At 36.4% G+C, this 26758-nt stretch overlaps 1 protein-coding gene across 7 annotated transcripts in view; it reads left to right on the top strand.

Moving 5' to 3' along the window:
* Rh50 (Rhesus blood group-associated glycoprotein Rh50) overlaps positions 1-25652 on the top strand; it is a 31376-nt gene extending 5724 nt beyond the window's left edge. For 3 of the 7 annotated variants that reach the window (XM_087347177.1, XM_087347179.1, XM_087347178.1), the window contains exons 2-10: positions 154-322; positions 15564-15753; positions 16111-16261; positions 16611-16767; positions 17395-17558; positions 18973-19110; positions 20635-20947; positions 22840-23045; positions 24539-24677. In XM_087347177.1, the coding sequence (XP_087203303.1) occupies positions 163-322; positions 15564-15753; positions 16111-16261; positions 16611-16767; positions 17395-17558; positions 18973-19110; positions 20635-20947; positions 22840-23042 (1476 nt within the window). In that variant the 5' untranslated portion in view covers positions 154-162 and the 3' untranslated portion in view covers positions 23043-23045; positions 24539-24677. Of the gene's footprint in view, positions 1-153; positions 323-13487; positions 13619-14970; positions 15284-15563; positions 15754-16110; positions 16262-16610; positions 16768-17394; positions 17559-18972; positions 19111-20634; positions 20948-22839; positions 23046-24538 lie in introns of those variants that run through there. The other 4 variants (XM_087347181.1, XM_087347175.1, XM_087347180.1 and 1 more) reach the window with 4 other exon arrangements.
* The last annotated feature ends 1106 nt before the right edge of the window (positions 25653-26758 follow it).

The raw sequence follows: 26758 nt of genomic DNA on the forward strand, positions 1-26758 counted from the left end.
AACCGTGTTCAATTTTCAACATTCGACTGTACAAAGTACTATTTATTTACTACGTATCCAATCGATATTTTTCCGACCTTGCATATCGATGGGCATGAGCAGAGGCCAAAGAAGACTGGTTTAGTAAACGTACTGACAAGTTTTCTTCTTCAGATCGACGCCATGGCGTCCACCTCGTCGACGCTGAGACGAGACATGACGCTCCTTCTCATTCTGCAAGTAGCATTTATCATCGTCTTCTTCTTCTGTACCCAGTACGACCCTGAGTTGAGTTCCACATTGCCTTCTGCCAACACACCAGCTCTGGATCACTATTATCCCCGTAAGTAACTATTATCAGACCTCTAACAACTTTGAATCCAGTAGACGAGCTTAAGACAAAATAAACATGGCATTAAATGAATCTGAACTCTGTGTTACCGCATCTCCATTATACGCTTTGCAGACCTACGTCATCCTGAAGCTCATACTCGAATAAGCAAATACACCGCTGAGGCGGTGTATTATGAAGGATTTTACTGTTCTCATCTCAGTTTTGCGACCCTCTAAGCCGGAGAAATGGAGTAAAGTGTAAGGAAAGGCATAAGATACGGTTTATCGATAAGACTTACTGGTACTCCACATTAAAGTGGTCATAACGATATATTCTAATAAGAAATATTTGCTTTTGGGTTTTAGATTCTCATGAAGTCGGTCATATTAAGAGTAAGTCAGTTTTAGTACTGTTAATAACATGCATATTGCGTGTAGCGAGTGGGTGCTTTGAAATGTGTAGCATTGCGTACCTGAAATTCCTTGTAGGGTTGCAAATCTGATCACCGAACAGTAAAATCGATATCTATTGGTAATAAAGAGAATGTTACTTAATGACAGATGTGATATGTGTAGACTACGTTTTATTTGGAATGCAATTAAATCGAAGAGGTCACAGTAGGTTGTGCATATAGCTACGATGCGTGAAACACTGGAAAAACATTTTTGGAATCGAAAATTATGACATTCCTAAGTAATCGGTAATCTCGAAGAAGTTTCTAATTTCTTCTCCAATTTGTACCACAGGATAAAAAGCACGGGATTTCTTTTAGGACAAAGGAGGCTCTGTCCAGAAAGAGGATAGATAATATTAGATAGAAATAAAGTAATTTCTGTTTATCATAATGAACCATCAGCCTGTACGTTGACATAGTCCTCCTTTGAGAAGTATAAAGTCATTTAGAAGGATTTAGCGGTGTATAGTCTGGTACAAGTTTGCCGACTCTTCAGAGGTCCTTACTGCCTCCATCATCAGGGCAGCAACAACATTTGAAAGTCATCGTTTTTAACTTGTGTATAAGTTAAATGATTTTCGCGAAATTTCGTTGAATATTATGCCACTGGAGGCAGCTCTCACCTACTTTTTTTTACATTTTCTCACAATTGGGAATAAGAACTTGTGACGTGGCAGCGACACTTTATACAGGACACTGATATTACATAATATGCAGCTTTATTACTGAAACTTTTTGTAGAATCTAAAACAACAACATGGCGGTTGTGTAACTTTTTCCCTTGTCTTTTAGTTTGACAGCGCTAATAGCAGTGTTTGTCTGGACATTTAGAACAAATTAACAATAAAAATTATCACAGTTAAATACTATTCATGTTATTAGACCTCCAACTTATGTGACCATTCTGTAAATTAAAATGCATATAAAGTTTCAGTGAATTGTCTCTTTACTTTGACGACTGTCGGATGTCTACCCTAAGTTAGCTACTTTAATGGCTGTGGAACGTTACCGAATACAAATCGGAGTAATTTGTTTATTCAGTAGTAAATTCAGTGACAGTGCCTACAGTAAAGTTTTACACCACATTTGCCTTAATGTAATTAGTCTCATTATATTTACATTCGCAATCAGGAATAGGTGTGTCCACAAAACAAAGCGATCCATAGAAATAAATAAATTAAAAAATGTTCGAAGATTTCTATCTTCTGGGTTGTTACGCTGTGTAGTCTGTTAGATGTTTACCAACGTATCAGAGGTCATCGCCCTGATGACGGAGGCAATATGACCTCTGAAACGTTGGTAAACATCTAAAAGACTACATAGCGCAACAACCCAGAAGACAGAAATCTTCATACTCACCGCTGTGAAAAATCGCCCTGATGATGGAGGCAGTATGACCTCTGAAACGTTGGTAAACATCGACCATACTACACAGCGCAACAACCCAGAAGACAGAAATCTTCATACTCACCGCTGTGAAAACCTAAAATCTTACATATAAAATGTTCGTCTTTGAGAGATAACGGTATGAAATATTTTTATTTTTTAATTCGAAAATAGAGGCAGAGGGATGTCCAGAGAAGTACATTAGATATAGATCAATGTGTATAAACTACCCTTTTTCAACCTACGGTTTACCATAAATAACACAGCAACCAAACGGGCATTGCTTGTTGTAGATTAAATGTAATTCTGTGGGTTCATTACGGTTATTTAACAGTGGGTAAACGGAAATATCTACTGAAGTTTTCCCCTTTTAAATCTGGCGTTGCCTTTTACGTCCAGAAAAATATACGTTTTACGGTGACATTTATTAAAGCTGCGAGATAACGCTAATAAAGCCAGCCTTACATTCATAGGAGCACTACAAAAGGCGGTATAATGATTCTGTTGGTCCCTGTCCTAGAAGTTTAGTGCAGCAGTAGCTCACGGAAAGAGAATTAAAAACTAAAAGTGAAAAGTCTAACTTTTGTAGCTCAGTAATACTCCACTGGAACACAGTAAAATCGATCAAATAAAACGCATCGTTGTGTAGGCTATATCCAGTTAGCCAGGCGTTAATAACTGAGGCTTTCATTTTTAAGTGTTAGCCAGGTTAACACGGCTGTGACAACTAATGTGTACGGTTCGCCCCTGGATTAGTATTTGTTATTAAACGCGATTTCGTTCTTCGTGTGAGAATGAAATAAACGAACATTAATTTTAAAAATAAATGACACTAAATAGTGGACCTATGATTCCGGTAACTAAGACTAGATTGTAAATGTAAAATAGAACGAAACAATTGCATTAATATTATTTATTTTACCTAAAGGAACATATACTCTTCGGGCTTAAGCATGAACTTTTAAAAATAGGTGCATAATTATTTAATATTTTCATTATTTCCGTAGAAAACAATTGTCCTCGTGCTCAGACTAGACTCGTCAACATTGTCAAACATTTTGGGGCGAATCAGTGTCTCTAGAAGTACAATCGTATGAAACATTTGCCGGAATTCTCTTTTCTACATTGCTAGAAGTTGCACGTTACAGTGAGGCTAAAGCTTTATGCCCAGTGCGTTCGATTCCCATTATAAAGTTCTGTGGTCAGTGCTTGCCGAAGACCGTGTGGTTTACATCAGAACGTCCTGGAAAACGGAAACTCAGTCTCGCAGTATTTAGCACTTAGCATCTGTGTGACGTTAGCTACTAGAAGCAAATAAATAAATAAATAAATAAATAATAAATTGAATAAGGTAAAAAATAACCTGTCGGTTAAATTTCAGAATACAGTGAACTTCATTCTACAAGTCGAGATTGGAAAATAAAACGTATTGTGTCACAATAAACTCGTCACTGGACCGTATCCTGACCCAGATTATTCCGTTACATAACCTCACATTCTGTTGCTTTTAATGATCATAATATTATTCGCCCATCTATGTCAAAGTCTCTTCTCTTTAGGTTTTCCTTTATTTCATTTGGTATGTGCAGAGGGGCGACGCTTTGAAACGCGGAAACTGCGGGTTAAATGTCTGTTTTGATGTGACGTTACTGACAGCAAATCTCCGCAACTTCTACCACGAGGTCCATGAGGCATAAGTTAAGTCAAGAAAGGATGAGGTTCTTGAAACTTTTCTTGTCTATTATCTGTGTTACGAGCATGACCGTGCAACGTCGCTCTGGGCGCAGTGCAAGATCCCCGACAAAGCATCTCCCATCTCGGAGAATTTCGTACTAACGCACGACAGCTCTTTTACTGCATGTTAAAGCAGAGCTTTCCGATAGTTTTACCATGGCTTCAGAAGAGCTTTACACGTGTCACAGGAAACCAATACCTCTCTGTTTAAACAAAATCACGTTGAGGTGTTGATGAGCTGGAAAGTGACCGACTATCAGCGTTTTGATTCTCTGCTGAGACAGTGATTTTTTCTCAGATCTTTAAGCCCCAACCGGCGACCTATCTGGAGAGTTGGTACATGAATACAGCCAACTCACTGCGTTCCGCTTTAGTAATAGGCCTAAACATTTTCACAAATAATCTCGCTTTGTAATGCACTGTTGTGCCTAGAATTAATTTATTCTCTCTTCCGAAACATTGGATTTTAATGTGACCGCCATATTCAAAGTAAACCTAGCTATCAATTATGGAAAATAAATGAAAAAAATACACGATTGTTCGCAAAAGCGATGTATCTAAATAGTCAAAATGGCAATTTTCTCCGTTTCTGTATTTAGTACAAGGCAACATAATCTACATATTGTAAATTCATTAATGTTTAGCTTTCCTCATTTATTCTTGGGAAATTTAAGAAAAAAATGTATTTTTCTTTAAAATAATTGTGTTTGTATAACATCTGTTATTTCATACTTCATATCAGTTCGGTAAGATTCATTTTCCTTCAGTTCTTGCAAACATATGAACCCCCCCCCCCCCAACCGATATTTGCTTTTGTTGTTGTTGTTGTTCGTCGTACATTCATGCAGAATGTGCAGCGTTCCCAAGTATCGAGTTATCACATCATGGATACCTAATATTTCCTAATGTTAGTCAATTTAGACCGTTTTCTACCCTTGCTATTGAAATTTCTAAATATGTTCCGAATCGTATCTTCTTTAGCATTTAAATGTGAATAATCTGCTGAATACGTCTACTGAACGTTGTATTGTAAGTAACTTGCATATCCATTATCTAGTCACTGCCAATTCTAAATTCTCTAATAAGCAAAATTATCATAACAGAAAGTTTCAGTGAACGAACATTTCCTTTTCTCGCCACACCTCCTTGTTTGGGATGCAAAAGAAGCCTATCACAGTCATTTCCTATGCAACACTTAATCAGCCTTTTAATATCCCCTGCATCCAGTGTCATTTACGATTAAAGTTATGGTCCAAAAATTGTTCGATTGAACAGGCGCGTTGGTTTGGTAATAGGGGCTTGTTTCCAGTGTTTTGCATTTTGTGCTCATAAATATGCCTGTGCTGTGGTTCTCTGGAAAATTTTAATAAGATGGCTGTCTTCTGGGTTGTCGGTAGTCTGGTAGAAGTTTACCAACGTTTCAGAGATCGTTGCTACCTCCATAATCAGACTCACCGCCGTGAAAACCTCAAATCCTATTCAAATATTCTTTATAAATGAAGTTTCTAACAATAAATCACACAACAACCATTCACATGAATACTGGTAGTCATTTATTGTAAACTGAATTGTGTCAAATAGAATCACAATCTTACGCTTCCAACATCTTATTAACCCAGTCATATATCTTTTATTTTTTTACACACAAACCTGCGTACGTGAAATGACATTTATTTTTGGTTGTTTTGTTTTCATAGCTTAGGCGCACGTGACTTTCCATTCACGTATCAAAACAATGCATATCATCCAAATCATCCAATTTGTTATTTCTTTGAGATGAAATGGAGACGGAAAAATAATTCTGGGGTATCGCTGTCATCAGTGTCCGAATCATTAAACATTTAACAGGAAATAACAGCCCTTGAATTTCTCAGTAACTCACTTAAACGACATTCAAATGTTCTGAGCAATCTCATTAAATTTGTATTTGGAATTATTCTTTCTACAGTCGTAAGAACACATAAGCTATGCGTTAGAAAAGGATGGCTAAGTACAGTTAGAAATAATTTATACGTTCGTTACGTATTCTATTTTTTCCTTCGAAAAGAATCGGATAAATGAAAAGTAGTTTAGTCAGATTAAACCTCTTGTAAAAAAACAAAGTATTCGTAAATCTTAAGGAATGGGAAGGAAAACATGTTGACTTATTCATTGAAATCGTTGAACTAGACACGAAATCGAAATAAACATGAAACGATTACAAATCGCTCGAATTGTCATTCGCTTTAAAGTGACTTCTGTGTTTTACAAATTATTTTCTGCTCGCGAAAGTATATTCCGTGGTAACTGTTCATGGAAATATATAACTTATGTTTATAGAAATGGTGTTTAGTCAGGCTTTAAACATTTAATACTTTAAATGATACACGCTCACAGATAGCCATCGACAGCACAGTGAAAATTAAATGGACGACACAAAATTTCCCACTAAATAATAATCATGTTCTTTTAGAAGACGTTTCTGGCGAGAATATTTACACATAAAAGAGAGAAAGCAACTGGAAAATAGACAAAAATTACTCCACGATAAGATTCATAACGTGTTCCCTTTCAGCAAGTATTTGAGTGATCAAATCGATGAAGATGAAATAGACGGGACATGGGGTAAACAAAAGATAGATAAGATATAGATGGAATGATAATATTAAAATGAACCTTAAATAAATAGGATATGATGTGTACTAGATTCAAATGACTGGCTGTTGTAAACACAGCAGTGAAACTTCTTGTTTCATAAAAATGTGTATTCGAAGAAGAAACGAAAGAAAGTAGAAAGGAATGAAAGAAGCGGATAGAAAGAGAGGGGTGGAGTACATAATTGCATGCGTTTCATACAAGAAACTGTTTTTGGTGAGGCACAGAATGATCCAAAAGACGAAAGACGGTTTCTATTCGGACAGTCCCATGCAAACACACTAAATATTTAAACTACCAAACCAGAGATCAATAAATGTGACATGAAACCTTGACAGAGACGAGAGTAAAATTCAAACCGACAGCATTAATTTAAACACTTGGTTGACCTTCCTTCAGTCGGAAAAAAACAAAAACTAATTGAACCTTGGAGGATTGCAAATAAAATAACTCTCATATAATTTAAGAGACACTTATATTAATACATCTCACTAAAGAACGTAAAGTTTGTTTCAATAGATATAAACATATGAACACGCTATAGAATAGCATTATAATTTGACACCAATTAACTGACTGCATGAAGCATAGTCTTTCTTCAGAAGGTAATTTTTCAGCTATCCAAGAAATTCTTTACCATTATTGAACACGAAAATATATTGTTCCGTTAACAATAGTGTATCACTGATCATTATCCTATCCCAATCAGTCCTCAAACTCCCCACCCTGTTTCTTTCAGTTTCGTTTTAATATTATCCTCCAACCTAAGTTGTTTTGTCTCTTAGGATTTATGACATTAAGATATCTTGCATGAATACGTTGTGATAAATATTGTAATGTTTCCTACTGTTACCATAGCACATAAAATAAAATAACAGAACGTAAATATTAAAGAATTTAGCTACTTTCACGCGTCATGTACTGTGACCAGTTTTCCATAACGCTAGTCAAACCAGTATTTTCTGTTGCCTACATTGGTCTTTCCCAACTGGATATCATACTGATCAATACACAGAGTTATGTCCCAAAACTGTGATGAGTTGAAAGCTTCCATGTTTCAAGCCATGCCAGTGTGGATCATTAAAAATGTAGACTGACACTAAATGCGACCAGTAACCAGGATTACTGTTGGCCTCTGTTAACGCTTGTTTACGATTTTATTAAACACTGCATGGATAATTCAACAGATTCTGATCTGCTAATACGCACCAAGCTGTGTCCCACGCATATGAATTGAACGAAACATTTACCTCTTCCGCGTGACTCGGTTGGCCCGCGTTGACTCTCATATGAGGTGATGATACGAGGTGCGATCGGAAAGTTTCTAGACTGCGCCTATAAAAACCCGTACACTTATCTCAGGTATTAAATTCATCCATCACCCTCGAAGTAGTTCCGCTGGGAGTGAACACAACGATCCCAGCGCCGCTGCCAAGCCTGGAAGCATCCCTGGAAATCTTTCTTTGTCAGCCTGTCAAGCACCATCTGCGATTCTGCCTGAATCTCTTCTATCGTCTCAAATCTCCTTCCCTTTAGCTGAATTTTCATCTTTGGGAAGAGGAAGAAGTCACACGGATGGTACGACGTCGATCTTCGTGAATGGCCTGCCGAATCTTCGTAACATTTTCGGGCGTTGTGCTCGAAGATGGTCGTCCAGAACGCTCGTCATCATCGACAGAGGTTCGGCCATTTTTAAAACGTGAATGCCACACAAAAGTTTGTGCACGACCCATTGCGGACTCCCCAAATGCTTGCTTTAGCATTTCATAGGTTTTCGTAGCCGTTTTGGCGAGTCTTTGGCAAAATTTGATACACACGCCATTCCGAAATCGCAGGAGGGTCGGTGTAATGCACTACCAAAACGCCCGTAACTAAGAAACAAATGCTAATTCGATGATGCCGGCTGGCACACTAATTCACTATGAATGTAGGCCGCACCCCCTATCGGCAGAAGCTCGTACTACATCCGGTTCGCCCTCTACTGACACAGTCTTGAAACTTTCCGATCGCACCTCGTATACTCCGTTCAAATCGCCATTAGGCCCCCTGAATTGTAGTCACGGGCTGTTCCCGACAAGGACTTCAAGATTCCTAACTTCAAGTTATTTTTATTTTAAAACATCTTGTGTACATATATTCAGCTGTTTTTGTATGTGCTACTATAGCATACTCCATAGACGGTAGTTCTTCTTAAGGTGGTGTTATTCGATCAACTACTCAAGAAATTCCTCGCCTTTTATGCGGCCTGAAGTTTCATTATCGATGTCATAAAAACCCTCCACCCGAAGATAACTATTACCCTTAGGTCAGACCTAGAATCTTAATATTTCAAAACCATTTTCAGTTGCTTATGCATTTACACAGAATCCGTACAAGACCGAGGACTTACATAACATTTCATAATTTCCAACTGTGTACAGTGGAATATTGTTAGCATCCCACCCAACCTCCAAGCTAGAGTTCCACCCTTTGTCGGCTGTCCGCCCCTGTGCATTTAATATAATAGCACATACTCTTCATATTTCGATCCGCAATCTAAAGACGCAAAATTCCACGATGATATAAGGCCAACGTACACAGAAACCTCAATTAATAATCAATCATAATAGTCCGCAACTAATTTATGTTCGTAGAAATTTGTTGGATTTTATTTAAGCTTATGTTTGTCGTTCTTCCTAGTCATAATTACATTCAAATTTAGCTACCAAGGAACGAGAGTGTGGGCGCTTCACATAGTAATTGAATTGTTAATCAATTATTTAGACAGCTAGCTAGCCAGTCAGTCATGGTTACATCAAGGACGTCTGATAAAAAATACAGTGATACCAAGAGGGTGGAAAATTGCCCAGGCTGAATTCAAATCCAAGTCTTCTCTCTGTAACTGATTAAGGTCGATCAATTCCAGTTCCTTATAATTTTTTACTGTTCCTTGTTCACAAATCCCCCCCCCCCAACAAATACTGAGAAAGAAACCGCTGCTTGCTTCATTACGAATTTTTAAATTGATAAGATAAATATTTACCTGTGCGAGCAAGATTAAAATGTAATTAACCCAGCAGTGTTTTTGTTTATACAAAATTGAATTAAAAATCTCTTTATAGTAAAGCCAACAAAAAATGCTCATCTGGACTAATTCCATTCCTTATTAATTAAATTCTTTATTTACTTTATTTCTCAGAAAAAATTAAAATATATAAAAACAAGAACAATACATAACAGTACATGAAAATATACGATTCAAAGAAGATAATATTGTGTTTGTCTTTCGATTTTCTGCCAGAAAACAGGCACAGGACCGAAACGGTGTAATCCTTACCTCAGTACATTTTCATATTTTGATACAAAAGACGTAAAAATGTTTATGATTTGGTTTTATATTTTTGTACGTGCATAATCGCCACACTGAAAAATGTTTTTAAGATTTTAAATATCTGTATTTTATGTAATATGCAAAGTCTGTACGGTGATCTGTTGAGAAAATCGATTTAAGCTTCGTGCAAAGTCGTGGTGTTCAACTCCAGACCATCTACAGGTGATTGATTAAAATCTTTCAGTTATAATTAATCGCCATTATCCAACTTCTCCGATAACAAATTTCACACTGAAGAACACTGAGGAAAGTGTAACGTTTCTATCAGGAAATAATAAAACTGGTAAGACAAATATTCCGTTGTATAAGCTGATTATTTAAAGAACAGGGTGTTTCAGAAAAATTAACACACTAACAATTGTCATGGTTAGAAATTTAACGCATTTATAAAGACATTCTGACAAATATTCTACGTTCTTCACACAAAGTACAAAACTGAATCCTTATAAGAGTGGCTGTGTCCGTTTGTCCACATTTTATATATCTAAAATTATTAAAGTTTTTTTTATTGAGTTATCAATACTGAAAGATACCAAGCGAGTTAGTTTTTGTTCATATTTGTGTAATTTCGTTTTTCGTTGCTTCGAGAACCTCATATTGAACACGTATTTGTTCAAGCAAAATTTTTGCACGTGCGTAGAAATATATTATTTGAAAGTTTCATGCTGTTACGATCAACAGCAATGTAAAAAAATAACTTTAAAATGTCAGATGATGATTAAACCCACTCTGTCTATATTGGTTTGAGAATTCAAAGAACATCACTCTATTGAGAAAGTAAAATATCAGACTGTAAAATTCCTGGAAATATGATTCTGTCAATTCTGACAAATTATTTTAAACCACCATTCTTCTAGCTACAGGCCTGCATTTTCTTTTGTGCACTATACTCTCCTTTTTCCATTTCATTTGGTTATCTACATCTATCTGTTTCAGATATTTTTATCGTCGCCTTATTTTACAAGTTTGTGCCACGCTGTTATTCGCTCTCACGTCATGTGCATTTCGTGTGTGGGATTCAGATAGGACTGTGATCAAATGTATGGTCTCTTTTTTTGAAATAAACATTTATATTCAATAAAATATGTTATATATGTACAGAGAGATTCGCTAAGAGATTGAAACAAGAATGGACCACGTCTGTACCTTTACTCATCCTACAGCCTCTGATGTTTTTCATTGGTCCGGGGAAGATACTGACTGACGCTTGACCTTGATCCGGTAGTTCAGCAGGTAGCCTATTTTCATGGCGTTTCATGCTTCAGTTGTTTCTTACCATTCTATGAAACTTTAAATTGGTGAAAATTGTATGACACAAACATCCCTTCTTTGGTGTGTAGTTTACCGCAAATAAACTAAAATCACGATCTTATTTCACATTATATTTTTTTGTTTATATGAAAGATCGAGTTTAGAATTGATCGATTCTCGAGTTACGTAGCGGCCTTTTCAGCTGCATAACGTGGAATATCGAAGCGATTGCGAATGATGAAATCGATAAATCGGAGGAAGGAGATACGTTCTGAAAATCAGAGATGGAAAGGTCTCTGGACTTAAAGACAATCCGATTTTTTTAGCATTGTTTGAAGCCTAGTCTAACTTTTGGGCACCTGAAACATATTTAATCAGACAATTGTAGGCTTAGTCCTGTTCGCTTCTAAATAAAAATATCGATTGTAGTGTTCTGGGCTCTGGAGCTGTCGTCGTCTTCTAGGTGGTTTCCAAAGTTTCAGAGGAACGTATCGCCTCTATCTTCAGAGTATATTCTATATAGAGGCTACACGTTTCTCTGAAACGTTGGCAACCACCTAGGAGACGACACGGCGTCACATCCCAGAACATTACAATCGATAATTTTATTCATAAGAATAAACCTCTTAAGTCCACAGTATGAGCGACATTGAAAATCTTAAACAGGCATACTAGAGCCAATTTCCTTTAAAACTCGTTTTTGTAGAAAAACTCTAATTCCGAGTTTCAAATTTACAATTAATAGTGTTCACTTTGTCATGATCCAGGAGTGGAGTTGGATTTCGCAATCCCGATAATTTGCTGTGCATCCAAAGGGTTGCGGTTTCGAATATCAGTAGAGGCATCTCACCTGCTGGTAGAGCCATCAATGGACCCAGATGTCACTTTAAACTGACACATAACCCTGGGGTCTGGTTTCTGTACAGATAAGCTATGGTTCAAGGTCACTCATGAAAGCCATTGTAATACGTCATCAGTCAGAAAGAGCCATGGTTCTCATGTAGACTAACTCCACGACACAGCCTTTCTTGACAAGCTAATAGTCGTTCATATGACCTAAAAATTCTCAGCCGTTTTTGGAACCTGAAGGTTCATTATCATTTTCACAATACCAGGCCAATGTCTCATATATTGAGCCAGATAAGTCTTGATAAGATTTCAGGTTCTCACGGCAGCGAAAATGAAAATGACTGTCTTCTGGGACGTTAACGTCGGCAAACTTCTATCAGAGAACACGGTACATCATCTCAGAAAATGGTCTTATTCACGAAGTTCATTTGTTTGTGATTTTTCTTCTATATATAAAGACGAAAATGGAGTCCTTAATAGTAAACTTTACGTCTGATTAGTATGTAAATTTTTAGCGTTAGCACAGTATTAAAATCATTCGTGTTTAACCTTCAAGATAAACGAACTTGCATAATTTAGTATAAGATGCTGACGTACACATCTGCAGTGTATAATAATCTCAACCATTAAAATCACTAAACAAAATCCGACTATGATGAACATCTACATAAAAATCTCGAAATTCAGACATCGTAAGTCGGAGCCCTCTGTAACGCTTCTTACGTATAAGACAGACTTTAAAGTACTTTCTAAGTGCAAACCAAATATTGTGTTTAACTATAATCACTTCTTTCAATGCGACTTTAATTGGTTTTTGTATTTCTGCCTCCGTGCACTTTCGACATGATCTTCTCACTACTTACACAGCCAAAACAGCAACATTTCATTCAAAGCTTAAGAAAAACTCGGGGCTGAATATAATACATGCTACTTTACCACAGCCAGCATCATCTTTGAGATGCTACAACTGTTTACTGAAGCCTCTCGAAGAAAACTTTACAAGAGCCAAAAATTATTTCGCACTAGTCAATGTAATTCACCATATAACTCCATTTCATTCGACCACGTCAGTTACAAAGTGCTAAGAGGGGCTAGCTATGAGCAGCCCTCAATTTGTCTCACAGAAAGCAGTCATTTCCATTAAACTTTTCACTCTAGAGACACTGCAACCACATCCATGTCGATATTTGCTGATACCATGTCCTCCATATTCAAGACGCTTAGCTATGTTTATGGGAGGTTCTTAGGCCTGTATAAATGCGTATAAAGGCCAAAGGCCTGTGAAATAGCTGAAGTCTGTGGCCAGTAAGCTGTAAGATGATGTCGTATAGCAGGAAGTTCTGTTAAATAAATACTTTCCGTTTCTCTCCACATAACTATTCGCCTTGGTTGGGTTGTATATGAAATATGCAACTTTTTCGAGAAGAGCTAGCTAATCGACACTCGAGGGCAACTGTTAAACAGAAGCACAAAAACATGTTTACTCCTGTAGTTGTATTACAGACATCTTAATAGAGACAACTGCACCACGTATCGTATTGCGAATCGCGAGAGAAATTACTTAAGAACAACCACAACTCTTCATTGTAAATCCACACTGTACGAGAGCTGTTTGAAGAAGAGCGAGGTAATGAACGAAGTTGTTACTCTAAAGTCTATTGTTTGTCGTTTAAGCCTTTGAAACACAGAGTTCGTTTAATTACTATTTAAAATCCAGTTCTTATAATAACGAAACAGCGTTATAAATATCGTTTGGTTAATTCTGTTTAAAGGATAAATCACTTTTATGTTCTGAGTATCATACGAAAGTAGAAAAATAGAGAGTTACTGGATGTTAAAGCATGTCAACAAGGACGGAACATCCACGTTAACCGTGTTAGGCCGGATAACATTTTGAAAAACAAAGGTCTTCTGCCTTACCTTCGTGGTTCATTGGTACTCCATACACTGGAACACAAAAGAACCAATGAGACAAAATGCGTCGTTGGCCAGCTCCAGTTAGGCAGGCGTTGTCGAGCGTGACAACGCCTGGATGACTGGAGATGGCAAACGATGCATTCGATAAAACTGACGATGTAGAAAGAATAAATGTGTGTTATGAAGATGTATGGGGAGAACATGCAGCTTCCCATGAACAATTTTTTTGGGTAAGCCCAAAGCTGATGTGGGTGTGATGTCAAGGAGAAAAACCCTTCATTTTAGTTCAAAATATTACTACATGATAGATCAAAGAACTTATCCATTATAGTAGAAGAAATATGTGGAAAGACAGTGTCAATCAAATGGATGAAGACAGGTGGTGTAAATTAGCATAGAATTATAAAATGCTGCTGCTTCTCCTTCTCCTCCTACTCATTCTCCTCCTCCTCCTCCTCCTCCTCCTCCTCCTTCTCCTCCTCCTCCTTCTCCTTCTCCTCCTCCTCCTCCTCCTCCTCCTCCTTCTCCTTCTCCTCCTCCTCCTCCTTCTTCTCCTTATTCTTCTTCTTCTCCTCCTCCTCCTCTTCCTCGTATTAATTACGCTTGCTAAGTCTGTATTCTTCAACTCTTCAAAAAACTGAACTTTCCATCTTTTTTTGGGACAGCCTCTATTTCATTTTCCCATTAGATTGTATTTAAGTGCTAATTTTGGTAGTCCCTCATTTTGCATCTTTTGATGTGCCTAAAAACTAGGAAGGGGGAAAGTAAAAGTAAGACTTGTACACTGAAAAGAGAATTTTGAGACCAGTCAAGGTACTGAATTACAAGAAGAATGTGTGTGCTTGAGGAATGTTATCCTTCCAGAAGACAGACTCATTAGACTACATGAAGCTACTTACAGCAATTTACATACACAAGGCCAGAATTGAAGTAATGGCTTAACGCTGTTTATGCAGACAGCTGTCTTCATATGCCTGTGTCAGGTTTCGCAGTTAATGACTATTAATGACACTTTACTTTGGCTTATTTTCAGAATTCATCATCATGGAAGGGCAATAAAGGGTCAACTTTAGAAACTCATGTCGTAAAGAACACAGTTAGCCATTTAGTCTACAACTGACTTTGCCGCGTGTTTGTTGCAGTTGTAGATGTGATATTTAGTGCGTGTTATTACATCAGTTATAAAAAATGGATAAAACACAGTATGGTTTTGGAGCCATTTTGTTATTAGTTGAAGCAACAATCATCATTCAGATGGCCACAATGGCTGATTATCATTCACATGCAAAAGCCACTGACAATGTAGGAAATAATAATGCACAACTACCAAAGTATTACCGCGAGGAAGAAAATATACTTCGTAAGAAACATCCAGGTAAAGCATATTGAAATATGTGCAGCACTACCCACAAATCAAAAAAAAAAAAAAAAAAAAAACTAGGAGAGAGACACAATTACAATTCTGCAAAGTTATGATAATCCCTGCGTGGAAACTAGGCTCTAAATAGAGATGATAAAAGGAAAGACTGAAACATCAGAAATCAAAATCTTTATTTAGCAGAATTAATTTTCGAATTTTTCAGTTGGCAAGATAAATTTTTACAGCATTCATAATAAGAAAACTGTGTCAAATCCCTAAATATTTTTGTCCACAGTATTCCAAGATGTTCATGTTATGGTGTTCATTGGATTTGGATTCCTGATGACGTTCCTGAAGAAGTATGGGTTCAGTGCCATCGGTTTCAACTTACTGATTGCTGCACTTAATGTTCAGTGGTCTATACTCTGCAGTGGCTTCTTCCATGGTGGGTCTGGACATCACCACATTGACATCAGCATTACCACGTAAGACCAAGTCCGGGTTTTAGTGTTACCTTATCAGATTCTTAGTAATTCAAGTTATTTGTGCTTCCTTATGTACAATACATCATAATATGAGACTATTACAGATTCAAGCTTTGGTAACTTGTCATTTTAAAAAGCATTGATTTATGTATCAATGTTGGCCAAATTCATATCAAGGAAAAGAACATGTAAAAAGTAATTTTTTTTAGATAATAAAATATTTAAAAAATATGGAATTGCCATTATTTAGGCTCCAGTTTAGACAGACAGATAGAGAGAGAGAGTTATGATTTATATCAAACTAAGACATTAAAAATTATTAAATTCAGTTTCATTAAAATTTTGCAAATATTTCAGTCTTTTATCAGCAGACTTGGCAACAGCAGCTTTGCTGATTTCATTTGGTGCTGTTCTTGGAAAAACAACACCTCTTCAACTAGTAATAATGGGTCTCATAGAAACAGCTCTGTTCACTTGCAATGAACACCTGGGTCTGAATATATTCAAGGTGAGTAAATGAATTTTGCCTTCATATTATCACAAGTCTAAATAAGAACAGTAAAATTGTTACTTTATTTGGATTGATATTTGCCCAGTCTAATTCTGCCTGGCAAAGAGCTTCATTAACTAAACCAGGAAAATAATTTTAACGAACACAACTAGCCAGAAAGTTCGTGTAGTTGCTTTATGCTACCTCTTGCATGTGGTGGGTACACTGCATAGTTTACAAAGCACTTGACCATGCAGACAGCACACTACAGTTTTATTTTCTTCATCACACTCTATAACCTTAGATGTAAATCTGTGCACCATATTTATTGGATGCCTCAGTTTCCAAATAACTTATATCTCAACAGGCTAAAGACTCAGGAGGTTCAATTTTTGTCCATGTGTTTGGGGCTTATTTTGGTCTTGGAGCAAGTCTTGCCCTGGGACATGGCAAGACCATCAGCCAAGGACCAGGACTAGAAAAAGAAGGCTCTTCATATAATTCTGACATCTTTGCCATGATAGGTAAGTTAAGTGAAATCTTCCTTATGAGAAGAGTTAGGAAAATGTAAGTTGTGTCATTCACTTTAGAGCACATATTAGACTAATCTTTCTTTGATAACTGTGATGTACTTTAATGTAGCTCAAGACACACACATATAAGATGGTTTCTCTTAGATATTTATATCTTAAATGTCCAAGGGAGCAATATAAAACAATCTGTATCTGAACATGAATATCAGCAGCATGATGACAGCTGCTAACTATTTTGGTTACAGTTACTAATAAACAAATAAAAATAAAAGTTGTCGCTGCTCTATACAGTGAATTATATAAGGAAATGGAGGTAAACCTCCACATTTTCACACGTTTCTAAAATTGATCCTGGATGTAAGTGATTTGCTAGCTTCATGCTCTAGTCACTTTACCACCAGAAAAATAGCCCCTAATGACCAACGGATGAAAGACTGTGCACCCCAGAACCAGTCCTGGACCTGGTGACAAAGAAAAATTTATACTGCTCCTGCTCGAAATCAATTGCACGTGGCTCAGCCTACAATCAATCAGCCAATCAATTAATCAATCAATCTTGTTACTGACTGAACTGTATAAAATCATTATTAATTAAGGTATATTGTGATTATAAAACAGGTACTGTGTTTCTCTGGTTATTCTGGCCAAGTTTCAACTCTGCTTTGGTTGATGGTGATGACCAGCATCGAGCAGTGATCAACACTTATCTGTCCCTAACTGCTTGTTGTGTCACTGCATTTGCTCTGTCATCTCTTGTCAGTGAAGAAAAGAAGTTTGATATGGTAAATACTGCATTCTGATATTATATATATATTAATTTTTGTGGTGAAAGTTGAAACTATGCAATAAATGAGCAGATGGTACACTTTATTAATCATTAATTAAGTGTACCTCAATATTAACTAATGAAATCTTTAATATTTAACAGAATATTTTCAGCAGTATTGGTTAAGTAGAATGGTGGCTTGTTTATAAGTATAAAGGATTCAGAATGAAGAAGACATCACCTTTCTTAAGTTCAGCTTCATACCCCAGTTTCTTTAGCCCCACAGAAAAAGCACTATCATATCTGGTCTGGACATGGTGTAGAAAAGCAAAATTTCTATCCTGGTTGTTCAGCCTGTGACCTGGTCACTATAATGACCAAGCAATTTGAACTCTTTACAGAAAGTTTATAAATGACTGAATATTAAAATAAAATATTTCAAGTTCAGCAAGAAGTTGAATGAACTCTTAAAATTTTGATTAGGAGCACTCGTACAATGTCAAACATCCTGCATATGAAAGGAATAGCATCAAACTCAGATTTTATAAGTGGGATTTTTTTGAGTTACTGGATAATTTATGACAGGGAAGAAAACTGATAATGTGTACAATATTGTATTAAAACATTCTTATTTTATTGTTCTAATGGATTTGAGAATTGCATATTGTAGTTTCCTCCATTTCTTAGGTCAAAAGTATTCTCTTTAGCATCCTCTTCTCAAAGAATGCCAATCTGTGCTCCTCCATACGGTGAGAGACCAAGTTTCATACTCGTATTAAAATATTGGGTAAAACAGAAGTTTCTTTATGAAAACAAACTGAGGAAAGAGACCACTTTGTAGGCCCAGATCTAGAAGAGAAATAATATTAGAAATAGATCTTGGTAAAAAAAGCTTATGAAGATGTGAAAGGGATTGAAAGAGCTGGCTCAGAATAGAGTCCATTGATTATGAAGATTTGAAACAGATTGACTTGACCAAAGATAGGTTCTAATGGTAGCTTTATTAAACAATATAATCAACCTTTAAGTTGTAAGAAAGCAGGAAACTTGACCTGACCTGACCTGTTACATATTCAGTTCATGTTATTAATTAAACACATGTGCAACCCAGTAGCTTTTATTACTGGGATTTATAATCACTTTTTTCTATCCACATAAACACATCTATGATAATAGTTCACATTTCCTAGACTGTTAAAAAAACTATAAACAATTGGAATATTATGTACTAATCACATCTGAAACTAGAAACAAACTACAACAGACAAATTACGTTTCAGAACATATGCATAAGCAACTTTTCTTGGTAGAAATACTCACTCTGGTACTGAATGTGGGTGGTAACAATATAAGAATGCTTTAAATGATAAAAAAGAATTCTCTTATAGACTGGGGCAAATATAAGTTAAAATTCATGTTATAAATTGCAGGTCCACATTCAGAATGCTACCCTTGCTGGTGGCGTAGCCATAGGAACAGCTTGTGATATGATGATCTATCCATATGGCGCTCTCATTGTTGGTGTGCTGGGTGGCAGCCTGTCAGTCATTGGTTATCATTACATACAGGTAGGTCTAATGCAAGTTCTTTTTTTAATATTTAGTGGGATAGTATATTTGTATGGAAATTAATATGGAATTCATATTGATATTAAATCTCCAGAAATGTCCATCTCTGGGGATTGAGATTAGGTTTATCCAGTGGTCCCAACTGATTAGGTTATATAATTTCAAAAGATGATGGAAACACTGTGTGGTTTCTAAACTAATTTACAAAGGAGAATGTTCAGTTAATGCAAATACAGATGAACATATGGAGCATTGAGCCATCATTTTTTTGTTCGCAAGGGCACACAAGCCAAATATATAACAAATTTATGCATATCATGATCTGGGTATGTATGAAAGCAGTTCAAATTCTGATGTTTCATAATAGGCAGCCTTCTTGAGGTAATCTCCCATTACACCCTTACCCTTCTCCCATCTCATGAAATGACAGTGCAAAAATGATAAAGACCCACATCATTATTTATGAAAAACAATCAAAATTTTAGGTCAAGTTTGAACTGCCCTCATAAAATAATTTACCAGCAAAATTTCTTCTAGAATCACAGAACCTTCAAAGCAACAACACGAGAAATTAAACGTGGGCTTGGTTTATTATGTAAATTATTTCATAACAGGCAGATTTTATGAACAAAAATATTTAATTTTGACAATGATTGTATGAAGGTTGTAATGACTAATTAAATAATTTTGTCCATTGCCTGACCAGCTGAAAAGTACCCCACTCTCTTAGATAGAATTTACCTATTATTATCAGACCCAAAATTTCATCTCCAGCACCAGCAAGCCCATCACTGGACCCTATTCTCTGCCAGATCAATCCAGTTTACATCCTCACAAGACGTAATACCAAAAGAAGAACCATGAATTCTTCATAATCTCTACAGAGTGAATTCTTAGTCTGCAACAACAACCAAGTATGAAGGAAAGACAGACGCACATACACACACATATACTGTGAGGTTCTTACTAGCATGGACTTGGGTGGAAGGACTGGATGTTCCTCCTTTTGACTTAGGTTGACACATAACGCTTAAATGTGTTGCATGACTGTAGTGAATTTCCATAAATGAAAGTCGTTAAAACATATCTGATGCTTTCACTGATTTCTGTTTCAAACCTGTCAGACAAATTTAATTGTAAATTTACTGTTGCATTTCTACAAAAAAGGAAGCGCGAGATTCTGAATAAACTGGAGAAAATAACAATGTTGTTTTCTATCTTCCTGTCCACTACTTGTGAGAATAAATAGTTTCGCAGTGTAGTATGTATAAAAATAAAGATTCTATAGTGTACCATGTATATGGTATGTGTGAATTTCACCAACCTGTTTGTAATCTTTTAGAAGAAATAAGAAAATTTCAATATCATCATTTTGTTAGTTATAAAAAACTTTTTGAGTGGACTCAAAGAAGAAACTGATAACTTTAAGTTTGAGTAGTTTCCTTTCCATTACAATGAAAGGGGATATATGTAGTCGAGTGACATATTATGTGGCTTACACAGTATTTCTGTTCATGTTGACAGCCATTCCTGCTAAGTAATCTGAAGCTGCATGACACGTGTGGGGTTCACAACCTGCATGGAATGCCTGGTGTGCTGGCAGGTATTATAGGTGCTGTTATGGCTGGTGTTGCCACAGAATCTCAGTATGGTCTTAGTCTGTACCAGCAGTTCCCTGCTCGAGCACCAACTAAGAACAGCAGCCAAATCCATGACAACCCTCAGCTTTCTCTTCTGATTCCTGGAGATGGGAGATCAGCTGGTGATCAAGCAGGATACCAGCTTCTTGCTCTCGGTGTCACACTCGTCATTGCTGTTGCTGGAGGACTCATTACAGGTATGTATCTTCATTCAGGGATTTTCACATATAAAAAACATTGGTAATCAGAACAATGAAGAAAATTAAGAAAAAGGGAATGGCTATTTGCAGATGGTTAAATTCTTCAGACAACCACTATTGGAAGCGCCCATTCTTTGTAAAAAGGAAAAGTCCCACTATTCACCATGAAGATGCTTGTGGAGAGAGTGATGTCAGTTGTGATTTACCTCTAGGGAAAGGAACTCCATTATCCATTGGATACGAGGCTGGGTAGGCTCCAGCATCAGACTAGGTGCAGAGGCTAGAATAAAAATTCTTTGCCCCTTCTGTAGTCAAACAATGTACTGACTGAGCTACCCTGACTCATTCCTTTTTTTTAGTATTTCATAAAAATAAACTGTATTGAGGTAATTCTTATTTATTATGCAATGTTAAGAATATATTCCTATTAACTAGTGTTCTATTATTTACTACTAGGGCACAGCAAAATTATCACAGGCATGTATGATACCTGTCTCATCACCTCATCCTCCTCTTGTTGACCACCTACGAGGTGCGATCGGAAAGTTTCAAGACTGCGCCTATAAAAACCCGTACACTTATCTCAGGTATTAAATTCATCCATCACCCTCGAAGTAGTTCCCCTGAGAGTGAACACAACGATCCCAGCGCCTCTGCCAAGCCTGGAAGCATCCCTGGAAATCTTTCTTTGTCAGCCTGTCAAGCACCATCTGCGATTCTGCCTGAATCTCTTCTATCATCTCAAATATCCTTCCCTTTAGCTGAATCTTCATCTTTGGGAAGAGGAAGAAGTCACACGGCGAATAAGGAGGGTGCGGGATGACGGCCATGGTGTTTAAGGCCAAAAACTGCCGAACTTTGAGGGCGGTGTGCGCTGGCGCGTTGTCATGATGCGTCGCATGTGGAGTTATTCCTTTAGAATCAGCTGACAGGTCCCATAGCCTATCCCAACAATGTCGCACAAGTCGTTGATGGTACGACGTCGATCTTCGTGAATGGCCTGCCGAATCTTCGTAACATTTTCGGGCGTTGTGCTCGAAGATGGTCGTCCAAAACGCTCGTCATCATCGACAGAGGTTCGGCCATTTTTAAAACGTGAATGCCACACAAAAGTTTGTGGACGACCCATTGCGGACTCCCCAAATGCTTGCTTCAGCATTTCATAGGTTTCCGTAGCCGTTTTGGCGAGTCTTTGGCAAAATTTGATGCACACGCCATTCCGAAATCGCAGGAGGGTCGGTGTAATGCACTACCAAAACGCTCGTAACTAAGAAACAAATGCTAATTCGATGATGCCGGCTGGCACACTGATTCACTATGAATGTAGGCCGCACCCCCTAAAGGCAGAAGCTCGTACTACATCCGGTTCGCCCGCTATTGACACAGTCTTGAAACTTTCCGATCGCACCTCGTAAATATGATCTGGTGAAGAGTACAAATCAATAAACTCCTCATTATGCAGTTTTTTCCAGCCTCCTGTTACTTGCTCCTGTCTCGTTAAGTGTTCCCTTCAGCACCCTGTTCTCAGACACCAGCAATCTGTGTTCTTCCTTTGGGCGACAGGCCAAGTCTCACACTCATGTATGACAACATGGAAAATTAAAACTTCCTGAATCACACTTTTTTGGCAAATTCTTTGAAAAATGTGTTCACTATGCGCATTAATCTAACAACACAGCAATACAGATCATCATGACATAAAAGCCTTAATGCCTTTGGACAGTATTTCTAAGTATATCAATTTTTCATATTATGTCATCTGATCCATTCTCATTCATTAAACCCTGTTTCTTTAGATCTATATTGCAGGACTTCTGTAGTCCTTGTGCTGTGTTATAAGTATGTTCTATTATATGTGAATATGCAAACACAGTAATTGCCGTTAACAGGCTTCATGTTGACACATCGGTTTTTCACGGGACGACCAAAACAACTTGTCCCAGCTCTACTATTTACTGATGACCCTTTCTGGAAAATTTCAAAGGAGGAGTCACAACAGGTTTCTAATTATGCCACAGTCTTCAGAATCCATAGCAACGACGCTCTTGGAAGCAGTAGTGAGCATGAGAATGGATATGTGGTAACACCTTAACTGGTACAGGCATTACAAACATTTCTGAGCACTGAAAATATGTAGCACACTTATAGAAGTTTTCATTAAGAAATAATAGCAGTAGGATTCAGATTGTGGTCTTCTGAATTGTTACACTGTGTGGTCTAAAAGGCAGAGGCCAAAGTTTTGGTTAACTATAATACCTATATGCTGCAACAACCCAGAAGTCCACAATTTCAATTCATATGCCACAAATGCAATAGAAGTTGCAAGCACAAACATAGACTATAGAAGCATGCATAACAAATATATAGATCATTGACTCTAAAGAAGAAAGCCTCAGGAAGAAGAATTAAAATACCCAGCAGTACTATTTGAACTTTTATGTATGGCTACTTGAGAATTACTTTTCTGCAATTATAACTCAAACAATTTTTATTCTTTAACCATGATCCATATTAATCTTAAATCATTGCGAGACTGTGTGCCCCTGAAAATTGACATAGTTGTACTTTCCAACTTGACCAGTTGGGCATTTATGTTTCTTGATGATGGGTGTGAAATTAAAACTTTTGAAGTGTATAGTTAATGACTAATCAGAACATCTTTACAAAATGGGTAGTATTCTTTTGTCACATAATTCCATATAATTATTTGTCATAACATTCAGCGGAGAAATAATTACTCATACATTAAATGAAATAAAATGTTTGGTTAAACATATTATGAATATGATCACTCAGCTTATGACCTTTCAATTTACATTAAAATGCACATAAACTCACACTGCATAGACATTTGTAATGCTTGCTGCATGATTCAAAGAGTTGAACTTGAGCATTACACTTGAACACTGCTTTCTTGGAGAACCTACTTCTTTCAAGTCTGCTGCAACTCTACCGAAAACTCTCAAACACTGTGAACCTACTTTGGTAATACTATGTGTAATTTGTAATTAATGTATTGATTCTTTCAATGGTTTAAAAAGTGGCTAAAACTATTATACTTCATAAATAAATGGGAGATTCATATATTATTATTGTTTCAGTTTTACAGTATGTAATTAGTTTGTAATTAAGAAGACAGTATTATGAGCTGCTTAACTTCTGAGATATTCTTTATAAAATGAATCATAGACCACACTGGTTGGTATACCAATATACTTTTCTGGGATGGTCATAAAATGTTTTATCAACATCACCTATGCCTCATAATATAATTCTGGAGCTTTAAAACATGATAAAAAGTTTTGTCAGACTAAAATCTTGCAAAAATTTATCCTTTTTCTTTATATGATAGTATGAATGCTATTATTTTCATATATATAAATGTTACATGCCAATAAAAAAAGATCTCAGCTAATTAGGCAGAAATTAACATGCAGCTTACATGAAATTAGATTTAATTATTCCACTTTTTTACCTCGAATTCATTAGGATGCAGCTACATTTACACAGACATTCAAACACTTAAATTTGAGATTTATAAGTGATTATTTTAAAATTTACTAACACAATATGCATTTCATACTATAGGTTTCATTCTCCGAGTTCCAGTGCTAAACAAGATGACGAAGGAGCAGTATTTTGATGATTCACATTTCTGGGAAATACCAGCAGACATCAAGTCTCATCATCAAGAGCCAAACAAAATGGCAGAAGGTGATGGGAAAACAGTTGAAGCATTCGTTTATGATAATACACTCATAGATACAGCACAGTGAACTTTGAATAATGTACATATCCAGCAGTATCAAAGATAATTTCCAGACAAATGGTTTGGATACAAGGCTATAAAGTCTTATAAACTTTGTTTAAATACAATACAAGCTGCATTAGATTAACTTGTAAATAATATTCATTCAAACTGAGGATAAACCTCTTAAAAAATTAAAGTGTTATGTCTGATTAGACACAGATTAGATACAACCACCCCTCCTCTTCCAGATACTTAATTTAATTTTTTAATGTGCTGTTAAATTATGACTTCCATATTGAATAAAAATAGATTAAGCCAATTCCACAAACCCTTCATACATACTGAAATGCCACTTACCATGTTTACAGAATAATCTAATTCCTTTCATAAGTAATAAAAAATATATCTCTTAAATGAACACAAAAACAACTTAATAGGCATATAATTTTAATCAGTAAGATTGAGGTTTTCACAGCGATGAGTATGAAGATTTCTGTCTTCTGGGTTGTTGTGCTGTGTAGTCTGGTCGATGAATATTCATCGCCCTGATGACGGAGGCAGTATGACCTCTGAAATGTTGGTTAACATCGACCAGACTACACAGCGCAACAACCCAGAAGACAGAAATCTTAATTTTAATCAGTTGCAGTATTTCGGAAACAGTACTTGTCTACATCACATGTACAATTTGTATTCTAAATTGATCTTTAAGAACATATTTGCTCCTGTTCTCAAAATATGAAGAAGTTCTATTTCTGAATTTTAGTTGGTAATTGTACCATAAGGATCATTTAACAGTGAAAATAAAATGAAATTAAACTTAAAAATGAAAGTATAATTAATACTTTAGATTGATGCATCATATGTTAATAAGTCTATTTGCTTTGTTGTTGCTGTTATTCCATCTTGTAATAAAGTTCCATGGGTTTCCATGGTTGCATTAATACAGTACTACTTCATAATCTTGATTTACCCTACCTATACTTTATCTCTCATATCATCACCAGGTCACCAGAAGATGAAACTCGAACCAACTTCCAAATCTTGTAAAGTAAATTTGTCCCATTACATGCCATGGGGGAGAGAAGTATAGATCCTACTTATTTCTAACCTCAGCACTAGATGGGGGTAAGTGGTCAGCATCACACCCAAGCCATTCTTTACCCCAGGGAAAAGACCCATGTTACCTACTGGATAGAAGGCTAGGTGGGCCCCAGAGCCAGTCTGGACTCAGAGGCTAGAGGAAAGATCATTTTCCCTGCTGGAGATTGAACCCTGATCATCCAATCATAATCACACACTACAGTAACTGAGAGACCCCAGCTGTAAAAAATTTTGTGGTTAAAAATAGAAAAGTCCAATAAAATAATTATACTCATTGTGTCACATCACTGTCAGAACACGTCAAAGTTTTTTTGTACCCTTCTTTCTCAGTGCACAGAGTAACAGAGTTTACTTATTTGGTTTCTTGAGTGATGGTTAATACAAGAGTTGCAACCTGCTCCTAGCCCCAAAGTTTTGCACTCTTGAGAATATATCAGATAATGAATATTTTGTTCAGAACCACTATTTGTCCAAAGACAGGAATTTTCTGACTTCACAGTCTTAATGCAACATATCAAAAATAAATCATTATGTCCATTAAGGATACATTTAATATAACACACTTTGGCACTAGCATTTTGAATTCATGCAGGTAGATAAAAGACATATCAAATTTATAAACATAAAAAATTAGTATTTATCTGTAATTTGACATTTATTTATAGTTAGGAATGAATTTCCTCTAAGGCCTTGCAATTTTTTGAAGGCACCAATTTATAAGAAAATTCTGGTAGTTTCAACTTTGAACATGGTTTGTATATATTTTATGATCCATAGTGTCAGAATGTTTGTTTTACGCCTTACCTAAGCAGATGTGCTACTTCCAGTAAACCTTACTGCTTTATTATACATGGCTTAAAATATTTTATCACATTTATTACTGGGAGAACATTTTTCATGAATTGCATAGTGGCAATGGCAACTAGCAAGCATATAACAATGTAGATAGGACA

The sequence above is a fragment of the Zootermopsis nevadensis genome, unplaced genomic scaffold, assembly GCF_977971745.1.
Source record: "Zootermopsis nevadensis isolate Lab colony 2312 unplaced genomic scaffold, Znev_1.0 Znev_ptg000011l, whole genome shotgun sequence".
Lineage (NCBI taxonomy): Eukaryota > Metazoa > Arthropoda > Insecta > Blattodea > Termopsidae > Zootermopsis > Zootermopsis nevadensis.